Below are 22,915 nucleotides of genomic sequence, written 5' to 3'. Positions count from 1 at the left end.
CTACCGTGTACCCCCTAAACAAGTCTGTTCTTGTCCTCAGGTGCAGCGGAGGAGGCTAACTCATTGCCAGCGCTGAAGTTAAATTCAGCTTGTCAGCTTCAGAACGTGAAGGCACCATCTTGTCCTTTGCCTGAGAGGGGAAAATGACTTTGACTGGTCTCGTTGTTGTTTGGTTTACATTTGATGTGTTTTCATATGAATTTCTATGTTGTAAGCTGGTTTGAGTTTATTTTATAAAGAAAAGGAGGATTTAAAATTCTAAATAAAAAAGCAAATTAAAAAATGCTAGTAAGTGCATTCCCTTTAAATCTGAGGGGGATGCAGGAAACGAATTTATATAGGCCATCAGCATCATTAGCTATCAGAGTCCCTTTTTGCGTATGTCACCCTCTTCCAATTGGATTTAAGTGTATGGTTCATGACAGGGATGTGGGAGAAATTTAATTCAGTTTGCATTTATGTGAACCAAGATTGAGCAATCCTTCAAAATTTGTGCTTCTTTTAATTTCGCAATGTAGTTCTCCAGCCAAGTAATGTGAACAAACATCCATATAAAGTATACACAAAAGCCACATACTTGTGAAAAGAATATACAGAAATGCATTATGTTAGGGAAAATATTAGGGAAACATTCTTTGAAAAACCGTATATTGGGCACAATTGCATACAAAAATGTTCCAGTTACAGATGGGTAGCCGTGTTGGTCTGCCATAGTCAAAACAAAAAAAATTCCTTCCAGTCGCACCTTAAAGACCAACTAAGTTAGTTCTTGGTATGAGCTTTCGTGTGCATGCACACTTCTTCAGATACACATATCAGATACACATATCTGAAGAAGTGTGCATGCACACGAAAGCTCATACCAAGAACTAACTTAGTTGGTCTTTAAGGTGCTACTGGAAGGAATTTTTTTTGTTTTATACAAAAATGTGTAATAGTCGTTCAGAAATATGAATTTTCATAATCTATATTTTTAAAATTGCAATCTGATGTGGCGATGCGGAGAGCTGATCTTAAGACTGGACTAACGAGCAACTGAGATGGAAACTTACACATTCTCCCATGCTTTTTAATCTACTGTATTAGAAGCGAATTTCATTTCACATTCATTCGAAATGTTGGTGAGGGTTTGTTAATGGTTGCAAGCTGCAAATTGTACCGAGTTTAAATCACACGAATTCATAGAGTCACTTCTCCAGCTGGCGTGGGTTAGGTCTCCTTTAATATCAATGAGCCATGTGGACTTATACCAGTTAGCCCAGTTTTTCAGGCTTGCTGGGTGGGATGATTCTGCGGTATTAGACTAGGTAGCCAGACAACCGGATGTCTCAGTTGGCTCACCTGAACGTACCAGTTTCACAATGACTATTTTAAAATAGCTTGGCACTCTATCAACTATGTAACAGGAAAACAGAAGGTTTATTCACACTTCAGTGGAATTCCTCTTGATATGCTACTCCTCCCTGCTCCAGCCCACTTTGCCTTGCCTATCTCCTCCCACCTGCAGGCATATCTTTGTGTGTGCAGCTGCATCAATGTTTGTGTCTGCTTCAGAAACAGCAGAGGAGCTTTCGGGAGGGGTTTCTTCTGTGCCACGCTTCAGCCATGGCCGCAAAGGTTGTTCACTGGAATAGCTATCTCCAGGTGATTCTGTCCCGTGAAAGCCGGAGAGTTGAGTGTTTCCAGAAAGCAGAGAACATTCTGCTTATTGTACTGGAGAGAGTCAATGCGATGGACCCCAGGTTTATAGTGGATTATTCAAGAAACCTGGAAGCCTTGGAATTTGCCCTCTCTGCTGCCGAGGATGAAGTAAGCATGGAGGTTCCCTTGTGTATCGATGCGGATGCCCTCTTGATGCAGGAGTGTTCAGGTGAACAGAGCGACTCCGAGAAGGTTACCCGTGGGAACTACCAGATGCCAGGATCTTGCTATGTAGGAGTACCTAAGGAAGGTGCTCACCCTGAAAACTGGAGCAAAGAAGATGTATTCAGTGCGGTGGGTGGTACTGAATCCAGTGGCCACGTTGTGCCGGGCAAGGTCCTTCATCTCCTGAAAGAATTGATCATTGCTGCAATTGTACATTGCAAGCACCAGTCCCTTATCAAACCAGGTATTTGTCTGAAACGGAAACAAACAAGGTGTGTCTGTGGGTGGGTGTGTAAGAGAGAGAGAAAGAGACAGGCAGAAAGAAAAAGACAGACAAGTAGGGGCTGGGAATTAATTCTTTGGAACTTCTGAGTCAACATGCATAGTATAAGACTTAACGAGAGGGAAAGGAGAGAAGATCGGAGGAATAATACAGCAGGAGACCAGATATAGGTGGTCACTCTCAGATGAGCATGTTCTTAAGCTAGAACACATACATAATATCACCCCAGTGTGACTGGGATCGAGGTGCCAGGATATGTTTATACTTGAAGGGTATTTTCACACACCTTGAATTGTACAGTATATAAGGTGGCATATAAATGTTTAAATATACTGCACACTCTCACACCCCTATGTGCAATGATGGCAATGGAAAGGAGGGAAAGCTGTAGGCATGAGAATTTCTTTCTGTACAGAGTGCATGCTGAACCCCTGTTTCAGTTCCAGTTAAGTGCACTTCTGCCCTGATGGTTTTCCCTGTTGCCTATGGCACAGCTGTTTAGTGATGGCTTTATTTGTCACTAAACATGGTAGAAGGAAGCTGATCCAGTTACAGTAAGCTAACTGTGCATCTGATTCCCAGGGAGAAACTTGTGTGCTTCTCCTCTTCCTGCTGACAGTCTGCACACTGGTTCCAGTTAGAAACTCTCCGCTCTCTCTTTTCCAAAATTCAAACTGCAGACTGCACCTCTGCCCCTTTCTCTAACTCCAAGGGTTGTCATGTGTTGAAGGCTGGTTCCCAGGCCATCAGGAAAATCCCACGCTGTCATTATCAGGACCATTATGATTCTTTGATTAATATCCCTAGCCACTCATTCACAGCCATAATGACAGTGAAGCTCACAATATATTATTCTGCAGTACCCTTTGCCCTGTCTCCGCTGCATGACAAACACCCAGCTAGCCCTGGCCTGTTTCATGTTCCAGGAAAGCCCTGCACTTGGTTTCTGTTTGCTTTTTGACAAGCGCATTTTTCTGTTGATCTGTTTGTTGATTTTTCAGTCTGTTTTGTGCATGCCGTTACACCCCATGACAGTTGTGCTTCACCGCATCGTTGCAGGTGCCTTATGTCAAACTAGGAAAGAATCCATTCTGAAAAATGAATCAGGGTTTCATGGGGTTGCCGGGTCTCAGGGCCTGACTCAGAGCCTCAGGGATCTCCGAACCTCCTACCTCTGGTTTCATGGTCCTTTCAGTAAGGTTTGGCAAGGAGGGAAGACTTGCTGGCCTGGAGCAAGAGAACTTCTTGCAAGAGGAGAATTTTCACAGAACACCCAGTAGAGGTAGCTTGACGTTGTAAATGTTATTTAGGCTGCAATTCTGTCCATGCATTCTTAGGAATGAGAATAAGTACTATTGAACTCTGTGGGACTTCTGAGTCCCACAATGCATAGGATTGCACAGTAAACTATGCTTATTGGGGAGCTGGGTAGAATAATACTCACAGCACATATTTTTTTCTGTATAAAACTGGGTATTCATGAATGGAGCCTGAAATATACTGGATTGGGGCTAAGACCCCACAGGCTGCCTGGCAATTCCATCCCCGGAGCGTTAGATCTTATTTATTATTTTTCTGTACCATACTTCAGTAAAAAAAAAATATCCATGAAATTTTCAAAAATAAATAAATAATAGAAGTGTACTAAAAAAAATCTACAAAACAGCTACTCAATCAGCAAAATACGGGCATCAATAAAAGCAGAAACATGCTAGGAAAAGGCTAAGAAAGCAATCTTCACCTGTGGCCAAAAAGACATGAAAACAGGTTCGAAGTAAACTTCCCTGGGAAGAGTTCCATACTATAGGGGGTCCAGATCATGTCCCCGCACTTCAAGCTGTGAGACTACCGCTAACCGCACACACTTTTAAAGAGATGTCTGCTTACAGATTAGCCTGCCCATGTACTGCAGTTATTTTCAGCGTCCTTTCTCTAGGTGCTACCTACAATCTGGGGTAAGGTGGGTGATGACCAGAATGAGCCTCCTCTCTCGTATCAGGGCTGTGGCTAACTCTATATTGGCTCAAGGGCCCTATTCACCCTACCCCAATCCTCAATGTAGAGGCTGCACACCCAATGTAGTGGCTGTACACCAACAATCGGGGTGGTAGCCAGAGGGTAGGTATGGTCATTCTACGCATCTGCACATGTGTGTGTGTGTGTGTGTGTGTGTGTGCGCGCACACACACACACACACACACACAAACAAACACCCATGACTATCAGCTGGGAGGGAGGTCATCACCCTTTCCTGCTCAATAAATTATTGATCTGGTAACTAGGAAGGTGTGATTCACATTCTCATCAGGATGCTGCACTGCTCTGTTTTGTTGCCACTGACAGATTTGGTGAGACCTTGAAGGACTAGAAAAATGTGCTTTTTAACCAAGCCTTTGGTTGATATGCCCTTTTAATATTTTTTATTTTATTTTTTTGGAGGGGAGTTATTGAGTTGTTGTTTTTATTTTGAAAATGCATTTCGTGGTTTATATTTTGTGTTTATTCTGTGAACCGCCCTGAGACCTGCGGGTATAGGGCGGTATATAAATTAAATAAATAAATAAGCAAGCAAGCTGCACCAGGCTTCCATACATGGCATTATCTACCTCTGGCGTATATATATACTTATATGTTGTTTTCAAGTCATTTACTTGGTTCTTCTAATCTTATCTTTAAAGTGGTGTTTTGCTTCACAGAAAGGAGCTTAGAGGTATTGTTTCTTTATTTATATTTTTTTGTTTAAGACATTTATATGCCATTTAATCATTAGCTTTTCTAAGCAGCATACATAAAAACAAACCATGCAGAAAATGAAACAATAACAAAATGATCACAAAACCGAACGTGACCTTAAAATGCCTGCTGGAATTTACCACAAGCCAGATGAGCAGAAATCCAAATTTAGGCCATATCCATTATCCCTGCTACAGAGAGACAGATGAAGGTCATTTCTTTACTGCAGAACTAAGGCGAGGAAGAGCAGAACTGGCACAGAGGCCTGATGGCTTTGAATCCATCTTTCCACTTTCCAGAATTCCTATACATAGAGAGGCTTTCTCAGCAGTTTAGATTCGGATGTGCCGGACTATTTCTGGAACCTGGTTCATTGGTATAAATGGTGGGAAGTTTTGGCATCCTAACGTTTTGGAAAATGTGACTCTTTTTATGCTTCTAACAGCAGTATCTGGAAATTCTGGCTCTTAGGGATTCCGCATGCCAGAGATTCAGAATGCTATGTTCTGTATGTAGCATACATTCAGCTTGTGCCTACAATTTATTCCACAAATAGCTTGTAGGAGGACAGCTTTGCAGTTGTCACAATAATGCTAAATGAATAGGTCAGTCAAACTTTCCTAGCAACCTGCAATAATGAGAGACAAGTGGTAACAAGAACCAATCCTAAACTCTTAATCTTACATCATACAAATTTATTTTCTCCCCTCTAATTGCATTTGTTTGATTATGATATAAGGAACTCTTTGAGGTGCAGTTTTTTTGGGGGAAAATTAAAAGAAGGGAATTCAGAAGACAACAAATATATAGAAACAGTCTTTTTTGTCTAGGAATCTAAACTGGCTACAAAAAAACGAGGTAGGATGTAACTTCTTCAGAAGTGCGTGTGCAAAATGCAGTTCGGTAGATCACTGAATGAATGTTAAATGTGTAGAGAAGTTGGACACGCACTATTTGTTAGAAATTAACTATCATGACTTCAGTCCTGGGGTTTGGCCCTAACTCATACTGAAAGCCAGTGTGGTATAATGGTTCAGAGTGTTTGAGGACTGGGACATTCTCAGGGAAATGTTTGTTTACAAAGCTATTGTACTACCAACCTTACTATATGGTGTGAAACATGGACCACTTATAAATGCCATCTCCAACTCCTCGAAAGATTCCATCAATGGTGTCTCTGAAAAATTTTACACATCACTTGGGAAGAGAGGCGAACTAATGCCAGTGTACTGGAAGAAGCAAATATCACCAGTGTCGAAGCAATGATTCTTCAATATCAACTTTGTTCGACTGGTCATGTGGTTCGGATGCCTGATTATCGTCTTCCAAAGCAACTACTCTATTCCAAACTTAAAAATGGAAAGTGTAATGCTGGTGGTCAACAAAAGAGGTTTAAAGACTCTCTCAAGGCAAATCTTTAAAAATGTAGTATAAATACTGACATTTGGGAAACACTGACCTGCGAGCGCTGCAATTGGAGAACAGCCTTTACCAAAGGTGTCATGAACTTTGGGCGCTCGAACTCAGGACAAAAGGGAGAAACGTGCTAAGAGGAAGGCACATTTGGCAAACCCTCACTATGATCAACTTCTGCTCGGAAATCTATGTCCCCACTGTGGAAGGACGTGTGGATCCAGAATTGGCCTCCACAGTCAGTTATTGTCAGGATGTTGTCAGTGGCCCCCAGGTGGTTGCCCATGAAATTATAAAGACAAGGAAAACTTTCTTATAGTCCTTTTTTATTTCAATCTTTACAGAGAGAGGCTATAGAAACCAGCCTCTTGGATAATGACGTTATCCTGAGTGAATCTCCACTTCTCCATCTCTCCCACTTCCTCATTTATCACCCTCATCATCTCCTCTATAGGTGCTGCTATGTGCCGTCTGTCTTCGAGCCCTTTGCTCTCCTACTTTTAAGGCCTGCCAGGTTCTGGGAGATGGAGGGTATGGAATGCTTTCTAACGACAATGTCTGGCTCTCCCATGATTTCACAACTTTCCCCCTCATCTGTCTCTGAGCTACGACCTCCCTTAAACCCCTGTTGTAAATCTATACTTTATTCTTCCTCCCTGGAAGGGCCAGGATGGGGAGGCAGTCTCCACCATTCCTTCTCTGCCCAGTCCCTGACACTTACAGACTCACAGTTAAGACCATGTTCATGAAAGACAATCCTACTTGGCTACGAGTGATCGCCAAAGAAGAAGAAGGTGTAGTTATTAGAGTGTTGAATTATGACCTTGGGCGAGTCACTGTATCTCAGTCTAATTTACCTTCACAGAGTTGTTGTGGAGACAGAATGGGGAGGGCAGAACCATGTATACCACCTTGAGCTCTTTGGAGGGAAAAGTGGTATATAAATGTAGTAAATTAATTTTTTAAAAGACTGAGTGAGAATATTGCCACTGATTTAATGAAGGGGGTGAGGAGTAACCTTGTAGCTAGGAACATATAGGGATTATATATGCATACTCCTTTGGCTATATATTTATACAGTGGTACCTCGGGTTAAGTACTTAATTCGTTCCGGAGGTCCATTCTTAACCTGAAACTGTTCTTAATCTGAAGCACCACTTTAGCTAATGGGGCCTCCTGCTGCAGCCGCGCCATCAGAGCACGATTTCTGTTCTCCTCCTGAAGCAAAGTTCTTAACCTGAGGTACTATTTCTGGGTTAGCGGAGTCTGTAACCTGAAGCGCCTGTGACCTGAAGCGTATGTAACCCGAGGTACCACTGTATATGCATACAGTGGGGCACAATCTAGTAATAGTTTAGTTCTAGGTTGTTCTGCTGATTTCAGTGTGGCTTACCTTAAATTTACTTTTGCTAAACCATCTCCCAAGCAAATTATTCTTTTCCACAATAGGCCTTAAAATGCTTTGCTGGTTTTTTTTTGGGGGGGGGCGGTTTAGATGAGGGTTGCTAATTGTGCCACTTCCCAGTTATACAAAGGATCTACATTGGTTCCTTTTCTGTTATTTCTGATGGGAGTATTGTTTCCAAAATAAACAAGACCACGGTGGGAGCCTGGAAAAGAGGCACTGGCGTGCATATCTCTAATTGCATTTATTCCCTTGACCCTCTCCAGGTGAACTCAGTGCTGAGAGGCTGAAGGATGATGACATGCAGCTGCCTTTGCTAGTGTCCAGTGGATGGAAAATGATCTGCTTCAATGTTGTCCCTGTAATAAGGAGAAAGCAGGATGTTCTGAAACTCAGCAACAATTGGCGAGAAAAGGGTTTCCCACAAAGCAGCATGAGCAAAGTCACTCAGGAAGCTGACTACATCCCTGCCAGTTACTATCACTGGAGGTAAAGTGCAATCCTGTATTGTTGCTATGAATGCTACCTTAGGGGAAAGGAGCATGTTTTAGAGTGTCTCAGCTGTCATGTCTTCTCTAGGATATGCATTTGGTGTAACTAGATTTCTCTTGAGTTGCGTGGAGGAGAGTGAAGGGTCAAAATCCTACACGCTTCAGAAATCATATACAATGACCAATGAACTCCATACACCTCCTTTGTCACAAAACGGTTGTGTGCCTCTCTCCAGTCATGAGGTATACAAACATCATCATCATCATTATGGTAGGAGTTAAATGAACGCCGCCAATCATTTTCCTCTCTTTTTGTGAATCTGAAGAGTTCTAAGACAAGGTAGGGCAACAAACACAAAAGTTATTTTGTCAGTACTGCCAATTAACATTATAATCAGTTCTATCTAGAGTGAAACCTTTTTTCCAGTCCAGGCTCCAGCTTAGCCTAACAAAATATTCAGGCATATTCATTCTGAAATGTGGATTTTGCTTTGGAATGGATTCATTCTTTATTTTATTATAAATATTTACATCCCATCTTTGTGTGTGAGTGTGGGTGGGTGGGTGTGTATTGCCCCTTTTTGTATCTAGCATTGTTTTTAGCTGCCTTGGGCATGATTCAAGCTAAAAGCAATGACAGATGCAACAACAAAAAGTAAAATAGCAAAAGGATGAAAACTACTAAACAAGTGACTTTAAACAGCCATTTAGGTAATATATTGGCCAATTCAGCATTGGGCCATTTTCACCAATGGAGCAAAATCCGTTTTTGCATTTCCGGTGTTTACAAAACTGAATTAAAAAGCTGTATTGGTGTACATTTAATTGGAGAACTGTGTGTGTACGCACTATGACACCCACAACCAATGCATTACAGACTAATGAACATTCTTAGCAACTTGTAATTTTTTAAAATACTGCAGCATGGAGTTTTGGCAAAATGCAAGATTTTTTCTATTTGTAGGGAAATGCCTATCCCTTCTGGGTCTGCTTCATCATGAAATGCAAGCTACATCCTATCTCCTAATTATATACATTGGATACATGTATGCCAGGATGCTTTCAGTGTAGCTTATCCTGTCTTAGAATAGAGTATGAGAGCGATAACTAATTGGCTCCATATTTCTGCAAGAACATTTTATGTCAGATGATGACTCAAGGAATATTGGACCAAACAATGTCACAGAGTCAGTGCACTATGTTTGATAGCCTCTACTTTAAAGTTGTCAGAGATTATGGCTCTGCAGCTTTCCTAGGTAACTTGTTCAGGCATGAGATTCACCAGCATTATCACCTCCTAAAATCTTTGAAGGGTGGGAAGCGAGGAGGAGGCCAGCCTGGGTAGATCATGAGTATTTTAAGAAAGGAAGCAGATGTTATTTTAAATTTTTAATTGCTGTGCTTTTCACACGGGACTGTGAAGCTAATAATTTCTGTGTGGAAAGGTATAAAACATAGTATGGGTATAAAATATAGATTTCTCTGTGGGCCACAGGTTCCCCACCCCTGGACTACAAGAAAATCCTGTATATTTCATTATAAATTATAAATGGATCCCTTTCATGCGTATTTATTTGCCTTCATCTATGCTCTAGGGCAGGGGTAGGCAACCTAGGGCCCGTGGGCTGGAGGCGGCCTAATCGCCTTCTCAATCCGGTCCGCAGACGGTCCGGGAATCAGCGTGTTTTTACATGAGTAGAATGTGCCCTTTTATTTAAAATGCATCTCTGGGTTATTTGTGGGGCATAGGAATTCGTTCATTTCCCCCAAAAAAATATAGTCCGGCCCACCACATGGTCTGAGGGACGGTGGACCAGCCCACGGCTGAAAAAGGTTGCTGACCCCTGCTCTAGGGACAGAGCATTTGAAAAATGGTTCTAGGTGCATTTATGCAGCTAAAATTGGATTTATGCTGCTGAGTACCATAAACCAGCAGTGAGATGAGCTAATGAGTCTTCAGTGGATGCACAGGCAATCCTCGTTGTTTGGGTCCTCTGATAATCTATGTGGTCCAGAGGGCAGTTGGCCCTGACTAACTGCGGGTAATTGCCCTAGGTTTCTAGAATGTTTTCGTATGTCTTCCCATATTCCCTAAGTCATGAACTCATAAACAAGCTATTTCCACCCTGGGATGACCTGTAACCAGTTTTGTCCCTGTGAAGATAAGGGCTTATTCACAATTATGTTTTGCCCTACTCTTTCCAGACACAGGTCCACACTTAGAAGCTCCATGTCCAAGCAGTTTATCTGGGTTTTTTTTGCCCTGAGTTTTCACCATGAAAACCCTCTCTTTAGCAGTCAGTTGGAGCAAACATCAATTTGGATTTTCCACGGATTACTGTTTGCTCCGATTGAGCTTTAAAGAGTGAGTTTTGCAAGGAAAGCTCAGGTTTTGCAGGGAGAGCTTTTACACACTCAGACATGGAGCTTTTCAGCATGAACTATGCTGGAAAGAGTGGAGGAAAGGTAAGTGTGAATAACCCCCAAGTCAGTTCAACTAATATGAGAATGAGACAGATCAGTGTAATCTGCCTTTGTCAGGGTCATTCTCTCTTCTAGCCTGCTCTCACTGCCTGTTTTCTTAGAATACAAAATAGCTGTTCCTTAATGATAAAGTCCCCTATTGACCAATATGGAAGGAGTAGATGGAGGAAGAAGAAGAGTTGTCTTGGCTGAAGTCAACAACTGACCCAGGAGACGTGTTGAGAATAGTTAACTACAGTATAAAGATCTAGCCGGAAGCAATTCAATGGGAAGGTTACACAGTAGGAAGGGGTCAGTTTGAAAGCATCTTTCTCCATCTTTTAGATCTGTCATGGTGGTAAACCAAATCCCAAATTAATTTTGCATACATTCACTTAATCAATGTGTGCAAATATGAGAACTGAACATTTTGCCCCTCATCGACCCTTGAGCAGCAAGTTTTGAAGCCTTTGCTTTTTTTTTGGCAGTTTAATTTAAGATGAATTATGCTGTCAGTGTTGGGCACCTTCAAACTTTACCTCACAAATCAGTATTTCTCCACAGTTCATGAAAGAGATGCATCTCCCACAGAGGTTAGAGGCAAAGCAGAAGAGCTATTTTGCCTGAACAAACTTGAAAGACTGTGGGCGGGATAGCCATGCCCAAAATCCAGACCACACATCTGTGAGGAACATGATTGCAGTATGAAGGAGAGTTATGGGTTTGGCCATCACACTTGCGACTGATTTACATGTTACATCTTTGAAGGAATTTGCAGATAAAGGAGTGGCTCAAACATCTGCATACCTAAAACCAAAATAGCATACAGGGTTGTAACACTGGGAAAAGTCAACATGTGATGGGGAAATGGTATTGAATTGTTCTGACCCAACCCCTGCTTACTATGTCTATATAGCATATACATTCACAGAATCATATGTATATTTCCTTAATAATGCACAAATGCTATCCCTCATAATTGAGGGATATTGTGCCTGCATTACTGTGCATATACGTACATATAGGACTCGTGAGTATGTTGTATGCCACAGAGACATTAGCAAATGCATGATAGCCCTGTCTATCATGACTTGACTGCCAAAGGTGATAGATAATCTTGCCTTTCGACAAATCTGTGTACTCAAGAATATGGGGATTTGGGGGGACTTGTATATGTCTGTGTAGCTGAGCTCTCTTCTGATGCTTTGCACGTTATGCTTATTTGCTGTGCTTGGAATCGATGTGTCCTTCCTTAGGGGAAAAAATGAAAGTTGGCAGTGACCAGATCACCACCTCTATTGGCCTAATAGCTTCAGTGTAGTCCTCCCCTCAAAGGGGGCTCAGCTTGGGATATTAATGTATTGACACAATCTACATCATGGATGCCAATGTGAGTTTCATGCATTCCCCTCTGGTGTATTGGTTCCCCTCTGTAGTCAATTCTACCCTGAAATCCTCAAATATTTCAACTTCTAACCATATGTTTCTCTTGTTAGATATTCCACCAACCGTCCCATCCTGAAACTCATTCAGATTGTGAGCACCCTAAAGGGGTATCGTTTGGACAGCCTCCGCCTCCTTGATCAAGTCGCCCATGAGAACTGGAGAGAGGAAGGCAAGAAATGTGGGCTTGCATTTCACCACTTGAAGGTAGGTTTTTCTGGACTGTTAATCTCAGTCCTTTTGATGTGGCTTATTTGCCTTGCAGCAAGCTGTTGCTTGTGCAATGGTAGGCAGAACAGCAGCGTATGCTCCCTGGCAAGTATGCGGGGAAAACAAGCAGCTCTGCCTCATTTGTTATTTTAAAATCCCCACACCCAGTACTAAGAAGTACCAGGGCAGGGTTCTGCTGCTGTTTTTAACACCCGAATCTGTAAACAGCCTATAATATATTATATAATGATTGCTGCCCCCTCTCTGACGCTGTTTCCTGCAGAGGTGGAAAAGCCCATAGGGCAGCATATGTGTGCCATCTAAGAAGGTGAAGGTGGGGAAGCACTGGTCCAGAGCCACAGTGAGAAGGATGCTATGACCTTTTATGTGCAAACCTGTTGGTTGCTCTCTCTGCACAGTGGCTCATATGAATGAGCTGCAGCAAAGTAGAGATTTGTCAATTACCCGCATGTATTAAAATACATTTGATTTTGGCCTCTCAGCCCTATACCCGGTTTGCAAATTGGGAATAAGGGAGATCTACATCACTTTCAGAATATCTGCTATTGAGTATTCAGTTTGCGAGGAGGTTATGCAATATTGGCTATTTATTAAGCATTAATTCTGATTTGTTTGTGGAAGTGTTACATGACGTTGGGTCAAGTAATTGTTACCCTATACATTCCAGTGCGTTTTTCAATAATTCAATAAAAGTCACATTTAGGAGGGGAGCAGGTTTTGTTGCACAAGAGATCCAAATTCACTTTAGTTAATCAACCTGAATTTTCTGGGATGTGATTGAATCCCAACCTGCAAATAGTGACCCTAATGTGAAGGCAAACAGGTTAAGTATTTAAAACTGGGAAAGTGTTATGAAACTTGACGTGGTAATAATAATAATAATAATAATAATAATAAATTTTATTTATATCCTGCCCTCCCCAGCCGAAGCCAGGCTCAAGGCGGCTAACAACACTAAAACAGTGCAACATTATAAAAACATTATAAAAATTAATTAAAATACAAATTGATGGCAACTATAAACTAAAGTTTTGTAAAGATTGCCAAAGGAGGGAGTCAGGCTGCACCCTGACCAAAGGCCTGGTGGAACAGCTCTGTCTTACAGGCCCTGCGAAAAGATGTCAAGTCCTGCAGGGCCCTTGTCTCTTGCGACAGAGCGTTCCACCAGGTTGGAGCCGCAGCCGAAAAAGCTCCGGCTCTAGTTGAGGCCAGCCTAACCTCTCTGTGGCCTGGGACCTTCAAGATGTTTTTATTTGAAGACCGTAAGTTCCTCTGTGGGGCATACCAGGAGAGGCGGTCCCGTAGGTACGAGGGTAGTCATTCTCAGATGTTTTCCTAATGAATCTAGGATCTCTCTTCCCTTCTCCTTTGTTTTACTTAATCCCAAATGCCATGGTAACATTTTGTTATTCTTGTTGTTACAATGAAGGCCAAAGTAGACATGATGTGGGAGTTTCAACTAAGCAACCGTGGTTGGGGTCAGGTGGTGTGGATTTTGTGTTTTTTTTAAAGCTCCTCTGATGGTTCTTCAGTGCAGATCCCAAGCCTCCCCCCTCCAAGCTGCTGTTAGTCATGGAGCACAAAACTTAAGTCTATATTTTCCTTTCCATTGTGAATACCTGCTTTGGTGGAAAGGCATGGAGCTAAGGGTTAAATCTCCTTTCCCCATCTACCATAGCTCTGCTCCAAATTGTGCCCCTTCTCCCCATAGCTCCTTTTTGAGAAAGAAGAAGGTTGAGGTTGAATCCTGACAAGACAGAAGTACTGTTTTGGGGGGACAGGGGGTGGGTGGGTGTGGAGGACTCCCAGCTCCTGAATGGGGTAACTGTGTCCTTGAAGGACCAGGTGTGCAGCCTGGGAGTCATTTTGTTCTCACAGCTGTCCATGGAGGTGCAAGTTAATTCTGTGTCCAGGGCAGCTGTCTACCAGCTTCTCCTGGTACGCAGGCTGAGACCCTACCTGCCCGCGGACTGTCTCGCCAGACTGGTGCATGCTCTAGTTATATCCTGCTTGGACTACTGCAATGTGCTCTACGTGGGGCTACCTTTGAAGGTGACCTGGAAACTGCAATTAATCCAGAATGTGGCAGCTAGACTGGTGACTGGGGGTGGCTGCCGGGACCACATAATACCAGTCCTGAGAGATCTGCATTGGCTCCCGGTACGTTTCCGAGCACAGTTCAAAGTGTTGGTGCTGACCTTTAAAGCCCTAAATCGCCTCAGTCCTGTATACCTGAAGGAGCGTCTCCACCCCCATCGTTCAGCCCAGACACTGAGATCCAGCGCTGAGGGTCTTCTGGCGGTTCCCTCAGTGTAAGAGGTGAAGTTACAGGGAACCAGGCAGAGGGCCTTCTCGGTAGTGGCGCCAACCCTGTGGAATGCCCTCCCACCAGATGTCAAGGAAATAAGCAGCTATCTTATTTTTAAAAGACATCTGAAGGCATTGTTTTTAACACTTGATTGGGAGCCGCCCAGAGTGGCTGGGGAAACTCAGCCAGATAGGCAGGGTATAAATATATTATTATTATTATTATTATTATTATTATTATTATTATTATTATTATTATATAAAATAATGGTGGGAGCAACATCTTTCTGCTTCACATGATTTGACTGGGAGATTATATGATGGGTGAACTGGGGTACTGCTTATGTCATTATTAGCCAACTTCACACTTTGAGAACTTTAGTTTTATAGTTCTGAAGCGCCAGTGTTAGGTTCCACATGCTGAGTTTAGGCTGTGCAGCACATTTTCTATATCATTGCAAGCAACTTCAGACTTGATGCTTTTACAGCACTGCAACATGGCGATAGCAGGACACCTACGTTGCTGTTTAGTTTGCATTTCATTTTGTGGGACGTGCTTCATCTCTCACCACTTCAGGATAGAGAACACAAAGCGGCAGAACATGTTTTACAAAATCCTGGATACATGCCATGTGGCTTACGGGCATCTTCTCAGAGTTGTTGCACTTTTTATTGTAGCTAGATGCAAGATTGTTCTAGGAACCAGGCCAATTTGAGAACAAACACATTTTAGCTTGTTTTCATTTGCTTTGTTTGCAAATTGTGTATTTAATTGTCTTGAGTTTACAAAGCTTACCTGATTGGCGTTAACTTCATGAGTTGCTTTGGTTTGATAAAAAGCTGTTTGTGCGTCTCTTAATCATTAGAATAAGTGCCTAGGAAACATTAATGCAGTAACACACTTCCCAAGCAACAAGGATAAAGTTCCAGCTCAGCTAGGCCACCAATTTGAGTGTAATTTAGGGCTGACTAAATTGGGATAAAATTTGTACTGAATAAGCAAACCCTAACCCTGCCAGCTTATTCTAGGGGTGAAGAAAGGGCCAAGATGGCAGCTACTTAGAGCACATACACATGGTGCCTCCTGCATGACGCTCTTGCCATAGGTTGAGGGCAATAAGGAAGCAGAGGCAGAACTGTCACTCAGAGGACAATGACAAAAATGTTAAGGGCACCTGAACAGGGAATTCCTGAACTTACTTGATAGATTTGGGCAATCCATGTTCTGTACTTAAGGCAATATTTTATTCTCTTGTTAATTATGCTATTTTAAATGTGCAGTTCACATTTGACTTCCTTTAGTAATGTTTTCTTTTGAAATGGCTAAGATAATGTTTTTTAGTTAGCTTTGCTAAGTTAAATGTGCATTCTGTAGTTGACCTCCTTTGTAATGTTTTATTTTGAAATCTTAAAGGTAATATTTTGATTTCTTGTTGCTTTCAATGTATACTTTATATTTGACTTTCTTCAGTCATGCTTTGTTCTGGGTTGTTTTAGTTGATGTTTTAATGTGTTGTAAAATGCTTTGAGATTTTTTAAAATTAAAAATATAAAGCGGTATAGAAATGAAATGAGTAAATACAGTGGTACCTCTGGTTACGTACTTAATTCGTTCCAGTGGTCCGTTCTTAACCTGAAACTGTTCTTAACCTGAGGTACCACTTTAGCTAATGGAGCCTCCCGCTGCCACCGCATGATTTCTGTTCTCATCCTGAGGTAAAGTTCTTAACCCGAGGTACTACTTCCGGGTTAGCGGAGTCTGTAACCCGAAGTGTTTGTAACCTGAGGTGTTTGTAACCCGAGGTACCACTGTATAATCATAAACCTTTTCCATGAGAAACAAATTTGGGAGGCCAGAAATATAGTTTACTTGGTTCTTAGATATTATTCTATTTAATTTGGCACATCTTACCTGAGAATCTTCTGCTACTCTATTCTATTTAATGCAACAAATAATTTTAGTAGCCGTGACCGTGGTTTTATTGTATGTGTGTGCCCGATGATTTTTATGGTTATTGTTTTTTTCTTGTTGTTCTCCTTCTGAATGCCATGGCCTATGGCTAATGTAATAAAAAGTTTAATTGGAATTGGAATAGATATTATTCAAGCCATTATAGTTAGCAGCACTTTAAATGATGCACAGAAGTCAAAGGCTGTGGCTTAAACAATCCATCCAGCCTCCCGTCATCTCTTATATGTGACAACACCTATTTATTGAAGCACCTATAATAAAAGTATATCTAGGCAATACACAATTTATGGTTAAAAAGAAAAAGAAAGCACAGGTCCATCCTCTAAGACTGCCACCTTTCCTTCTGGTAAATGACTTTATATGTTGTTGTTATTATTATTTTATACTATTCTAATGATTGTTGAATGTTACTTTTTTGTTGTAGGTTGCTTATTTTAAAGTTTTGTTTTATTATCACATTTTTGTATTGCTTTTTCAGCTTGTAAACCGCCTTGAGTTTTGTAAGATAGAAAGACGGTATACAAATTAAAAATGATGAAATGATGGTGATGACCCAAAGGCTGATTTTCATTCCACCCCCCCCCTCCCGCATTGCCTTTGCCTTTGACCTTTTGCTAACTGTTAATACTTCCTCCTAGATGGTGTTGCTCTGGGCCACTCACTTTTTCCCTTCCCCTGAAGACTGGATGGATCTGGAAGGGTCCGTGTATCGTCTTCTGGTGATCTTGCTTTGTTGCTTAGTGACCAAACACCTCCCCCATTTCCTGTATCCAGAGCAAAATATGTTCCAGGGTGATGATGTCCTGGAATTGAGCTCTTTGTATCCCAAAGTGGAGAGTTTTGCTATCGAACCTGAGCATTTCCTGAAGTTCAATTTTGTAAGGGAAGGCAAAACACACCAGCAGATGGACAATGGTCTCAAAGCATTACTTCACCTCCCAGCTGAGGATAAAGCCTACTGGAGCACTGCCTTCTTTGATATGCTGCTTAATAAGGTAATATACTCACAAACACAGGCTCATAGTTGAGAACCAGAGAACCAGAGAACCAGAGTCTTCTGGTCTATGAAACCTTCATGCTTACTCTTACACTCCAAATACCAACCACTAACAAAGGGATGGGGAACCTATGGCCTCCAAGATGTCGCTAGACTACAATTCCCAGATCCCTGGCCAGTGGCTATGTTGGCTGCCAGCAACATTCCTGCGTTGTAGGGGGTTGGACTAGATGGCCCTTGGGGTCTCTTCCAGCTCTATAATTCTACGATTCTATGAACATCTGGAGGGCCGCAGGTTCTTCATCCCGCTGCACTGAAGGGTGATTCAGATTTTTTAGTTTATTTGTTTTAAAAGGTTTATATGGTTCTCATCAGTGTTTTACAAGATAAAACACACAAATAAAAAAGAGTAAAAGCCTGGGAAAATCAAAAACATTTATGGCGCTAGTTCAAATGGCTGGTTATAAGTCACACAAGTAAGGGCATGATTCATTTCAAATATGATGACATGCTCATGTTGAGATACTCTACTCCAGCGCTTACTACCACCCGAAGTTACAACAAACCCCGTGATAATGACTGAGCCTTGAATCAATACTGTTTGATTCTGATAATTTTCACAATCTCAATTTTGCAAGCTTTGACTAGCATTGTGGTTAAAGTTTTTTTTTAATACATTAAAAATATTATGAAAAACAAACCCATGTCAAAACTTGGAAGCTAAAGGCGCACAACGCCTTGATAACACTTTTCGATTCAAATTATTAAAATATATCTCTGACTTAATCAACTTGGTTTAGCTTCGTCCTGGGACCTGTAATTCAAGCTTGCTCCTGAGGCTTCAGGGAAGAGCTAAGAGGGTGTCTCTTATTGATATATGGGACTGAAGAGAAAACATACACAATTAAAAGTCAGATTTAAACTAATAGCCCTTTCATGCCTCAGCAGGCAGCCTTTCCTCAAGGCTATTGCATGAAGGCTGTTTCGCTCTCTTTAGTTTGTAAAAGCAGAAGGAAACCATTTTTTTAAAAGCTATCATGACTTAAATTTATACCATAATAAATTTGTTAGCCTTTAAGCCACCACAAGGTTCTTTGATATTTTTAATAGGTATCTGTTTTATACTCTCCACTCACAGGTCTGACACGGGTAAATTACATGTTACAGTGAGCTGACTATACACAATGAACACAACACCCCCTTTACATTGGCAAAGCACCTTCAGAAGGGAATAACTCTGTACTGGAGAACGGATGAGCGGGGAATGAATGTCACAAGCTGTTCTGTAGTCTTCTTGGCCCATGTCTAACTCACAAACACATATGGGGTAAACACATCTTTGTGAGTGCTCTGGGGACAAGTAGTGGAGACAAATATTTTCCTTAAAAATATAAAGCAGTATAGAAATGAAATGAATACCGTATTGGCCTGAATATAAGCTGCACCTGAATATAAGCTGCACCTTTAAAATTCAAGGGGTGGGGTGGGAAGAAAAAAAAGACAATACCCAAATATAAGCCGCTCCTTTAAAAATCCGCAGTCCACCCGTTCCATTTTACAGTTTGTCTGTTTCAGCAGCGATATCGTAAAAGCCAGTCTTTGTAAGATTACGAATTTAAGCTGCACTTTAACTTTTCACAGTCAGAATTTGGGGCGGGGGGGGGGGGGAGTGAGGCTTATATTTAGGCCAATACAGTAATAACAATAGTAGTAGTAGTAATCATTCAGTACAAAGTTACTAATCTGAGTTCAGAAGCTGCTGGCAACTTTCTTTCTTAAAGCAGCAAATCAATTTGTATCTATGGGTTGATTTCTGAATGATTTGCAGTAGATTGGCAACGATTTCTGACTCCCAATAGTACAAAGACAGGAAAACAAAATGACTTCCATTCCTCTTGCCCTAGAAGCATGCTACTGAAATGAAGGTTTTTATGTGGAATGTCTGTGAACTCTGTTCAGTTCTTGTACTCAAAAATAAAAATAAAATCTTTCATATGAAGTGCATGTGTCTTCCAATATGCTCCATTTAGTTTTAGGTTCTCCAGGTTTTTAGCAAAATACGAATGCAAATCCTGTATGCCTGAAGTCTGCCTACCATTATGCCAAAGTGTCTACAGTTCAGAATGTTTACATTGTTTCACTTAACATCTATATTTTATTCAGTTTCAGATGTACCATATCAAAGACACACAGCGGATTTCTGCTATGTCACAACTCTTGTCTAGCATCAAGAAAATGGTGAAGAACCAGAGTTGAAAACATTACTGTGGGATCACAAGCTTTCCTGCCTGAATGGACTTCACTTTAAATTTCCTGTGATCAAAATTCCTATCTGTTGTTGTTAATGGCTTATTTTTATTTCTGGCTGTTGTGATAATTGCTTTAACAACAAGAAGAGCACACACAAAATGACAACTTGTAATTGTAACCTGGTGGAAATCACCAGACGGCAATTCCATCATTAGGAATGAGGGTCCAATTTTCTATCCACTGTTTTTTATATAAGCAGTGAATGTCCACAGTAGTGTTATTTTATGTATATAGTGCTCTGTAACAATTAAGGGGAATGAATAATATATTCACATACTATAACAACTAGGTGAAAGATTCTGAGTCTCTGCGTCTCAGCAGAACAGGGAAGCCTGTGCCTGAGGGAGATGCAAGGTTCCTCTGAAAGAAATATTTTTTATTTTATTTATTTATTGAATTTATATACCACCCTGTACCTGAAGGTCTCAGGGCGGTTCACAGAATAAAATCAAAATATAAAACCACAAAATACATAATCAGAATAAAAACAACCACCCAATACCCCCCCCCCCAAACCCCACATTTTAAAAGGGCCTAGGATGTCAATCGAATCAACCAAAGACCTGGTTAAAATGGAACATTTTTGCAATTTCAAATACTCATTTTACATCCTTAAAGTATCAGTGACTTCCCTTCTTCTCTTTCCATGGTTCATTCTGTAAAACAGAAAATATATAAATATGTTTTTGACTGGTGCCTAAAGGTGTATAATGAAGGGGAGAGCATTCCACAGACAGGGAGCCACTGCAGAGAAGGTCTGTTCTTGTGTTGCCACCCTCCGGACCTCTCGAAGAGGAGTCACACAAAGAAGGGGCTCAGAAGATCTCAGTGTCTAGGTAGGTTCATATGGAGATGCGGTCCTTGAGGTATCGTGGTCTGGAGCCATTTAAGGCTTTATAGGTCAAAACCAGCACTTTGAATTGGGCCCAGAAACTTACTGGTAGCCAGTGCAGTTGGACCATAATCAGTGTAATATGCTCAAACTGTCTTGCTCTGGTGAGCAACCTGGCCACAGAATTCTGCATTAGCTGAAGTTTCCAAACCATCTTCACACGTATAAGTAATCTAACCTTGAGGTTACCAGAGCGTGGACAATAGTAGTTAGGCTATCTCTGTCCAGACGGGGCATAGCTGGGCCACCAGCCAAAGCTGATGGAAAGCATTCCAGGCCACTGAGGCCACCTGTGACAGCAAATGATCTGCTACAAACCTGCTCCTTCAGAGGGAGTGCAATTCCATCAAGAGCAGGCAAGCTCCCACCCATCTGGTCCAGGGAACCACCCACTAACAGTACCTCAGTCTTATCTGGATTGAGTTTCAGTTTGTTGGCTCTCATCCCATCCATTACCGAAGCAAGACACTGGTCCACTGGTGGGTCTCCTATCTCACCTTTGTAAGACTCATGAAAACATGGACAACAATCTGCAAACATCTTCCGGTCCTTCATGCGTGAGAGCTCAATAAGTGAGGAGGAAATTCAAATCTAGAAGGTGGACTTGTACGAATCTACAGCTGCAGAAGGGTGTTCTGCAACTAGCCAGCTGCTCCCTGCTCTCCAGTTCTAAGCCTAGCCTGCAGCCAGTGTTGGCTCAATATAGTTTGTTGCCTGAGGCTGAGAAGCAAATAACACCTATTCCCCCACCAAGTCAAGGTGCATAGTACCCATTAAGGCCAGACAAGTTATTTTGGTACCTGGGGCAGAAAACCTAACAAGCACTTCCATCCCTCTCTCGTAGCAAAAGTACATTAATAATAAATTTTGCAATAATTTGTTGCCTTTCCACGTCTCACCAAAGCAGCTATCACACTTTGACTAATGGTAGGGCCACCCCTCTGTGCAGCGCAGCTGAGGGTACTGTACTGGCTGTAGGCTCTGCCTGTGCGTGTCTATACTTTAAAAACAGGTTTTGGATACTGAGAAGCTTTAATTCTGGAAGTTACAAAAGTGTGTAATTATTTTATTTTTCATTTAGTTGTAAAATGTGGTGCTTTGTTGCAGGCAAAGCCTTACAAAAGCCTTGCTGGACCAACCCATGTACTGTAGTCTTTGTTATTGCCACAGAATATATCTATCTTTCAGGTATATGAAGAATTCATGTAATAGGTTTAAAGTACTGTATATCTTTTTGCATATTTGTATCAAACGTTGCATGTATTTAAGAGTGCTTCCTTATAGTCCTAGTTACTTTTAAGATCCATTTAATGTATGTAAATTCTTAATTGTGGGAAAACACACAGTGCTGATATACTTCTGTATGAATTATGAGACCTGATATCTGGTCATTAAATTAATCCCTGCCTTCCAATTCCTGCCTCTAAGGTTTTACTGTAGACATGTAAAAAACACTGGTGAGATAAATTTATCAATTTTCACATCCCCCGTGATAACTAGGATTCCGGGGCAGTATGCTGCATTCATGAAGTATGTGATGTGTTTGCCACCACACCGTAAATACATCTGCAGATATGAAATAGTTAAAAATCCAGAGGTGCAGTATGTCCAGAACCACCTACCCAAATCAATCTTCTTTAGTCTTTAGCACTCAGCAAAATCCCATTTCTCTATAGCATTTCATATTGTCATCTGAGAAACTATGGAATAATCTAGTACCATGGAAACATACTCCTTGATTCTGTAAATAATAGCTCCAACTGCCATTGTGAAGTCATGTTCTGTAGATTCTGTCAAGTATCTCTCTCTTGCACATACACACACATTAAAACAAGACTGAGCCTCTATCCAAGAAACACAGGTTAGTGCACGAGTTCCTAAAGTTAATGTTGTTCAAGCTTGCCAGATCAGGAATCTATCTTTAATCCCTATTCATCCCACAAATGCTTGGCTTTAAATAGTGATTTTTTTTCCAAATGGCACATTTGGATCCTTCTTGTTTTTTAGGGCACATTTCATGGTATTATTTATCTGCGAGAACCACAGGGTATAAAACTTGTCTGAAAGGAAAGTGTGAACCTTCTCATACAAGCACAGAAAGGACTCCCA

At 41.4% G+C, this 22,915-nt stretch overlaps 1 protein-coding gene across 1 annotated transcript; it reads left to right on the top strand.

Annotated features, from left to right (window-relative positions):
- The first annotated feature begins 1,522 nt into the window (after positions 1 to 1,522).
- MAB21L4 (mab-21 like 4) lies at positions 1,523 to 22,220 on the top strand. Its single transcript, XM_028728476.2, has 5 exons — positions 1,523 to 2,110; positions 7,967 to 8,189; positions 12,151 to 12,304; positions 17,246 to 17,602; positions 19,768 to 22,220. Exons 1-5 carry the CDS (start codon positions 1,606 to 1,608, stop codon positions 19,858 to 19,860), a joined length of 1,332 nt encoding a protein of 443 aa, XP_028584309.2. The 5' UTR covers positions 1,523 to 1,605; the 3' UTR covers positions 19,861 to 22,220.
- The last annotated feature ends 695 nt before the right edge of the window (positions 22,221 to 22,915 follow it).

Source organism: Podarcis muralis, chromosome 6, assembly GCF_964188315.1.
Source record: "Podarcis muralis chromosome 6, rPodMur119.hap1.1, whole genome shotgun sequence".
Taxonomy (NCBI): Eukaryota; Metazoa; Chordata; class Lepidosauria; order Squamata; family Lacertidae; genus Podarcis; species Podarcis muralis.
Note: the sequence above shows the minus strand (reverse complement) of the source record. Positions and strands in the feature narration are given on the sequence as shown.

Bases quoted from the DNA above. Each gene is read 5' to 3' on its own strand.
- MAB21L4 (XM_028728476.2), top strand. From the start codon at position 1,606: ATGGCCGCAAAGGTTGTTCACTGGAATAGCTATCTCCAGGTGATTCTG. The intron at 8,190-12,150 runs GTAAAGTGCAAT...TTCTCTTGTTAG, and splicing joins GCCAGTTACTATCACTGGAG to ATATTCCACCAACCGTCCCA. The intron at 17,603-19,767 runs GTAATATACTCA...TATTTTATTCAG, and splicing joins TTGATATGCTGCTTAATAAG to TTTCAGATGTACCATATCAA.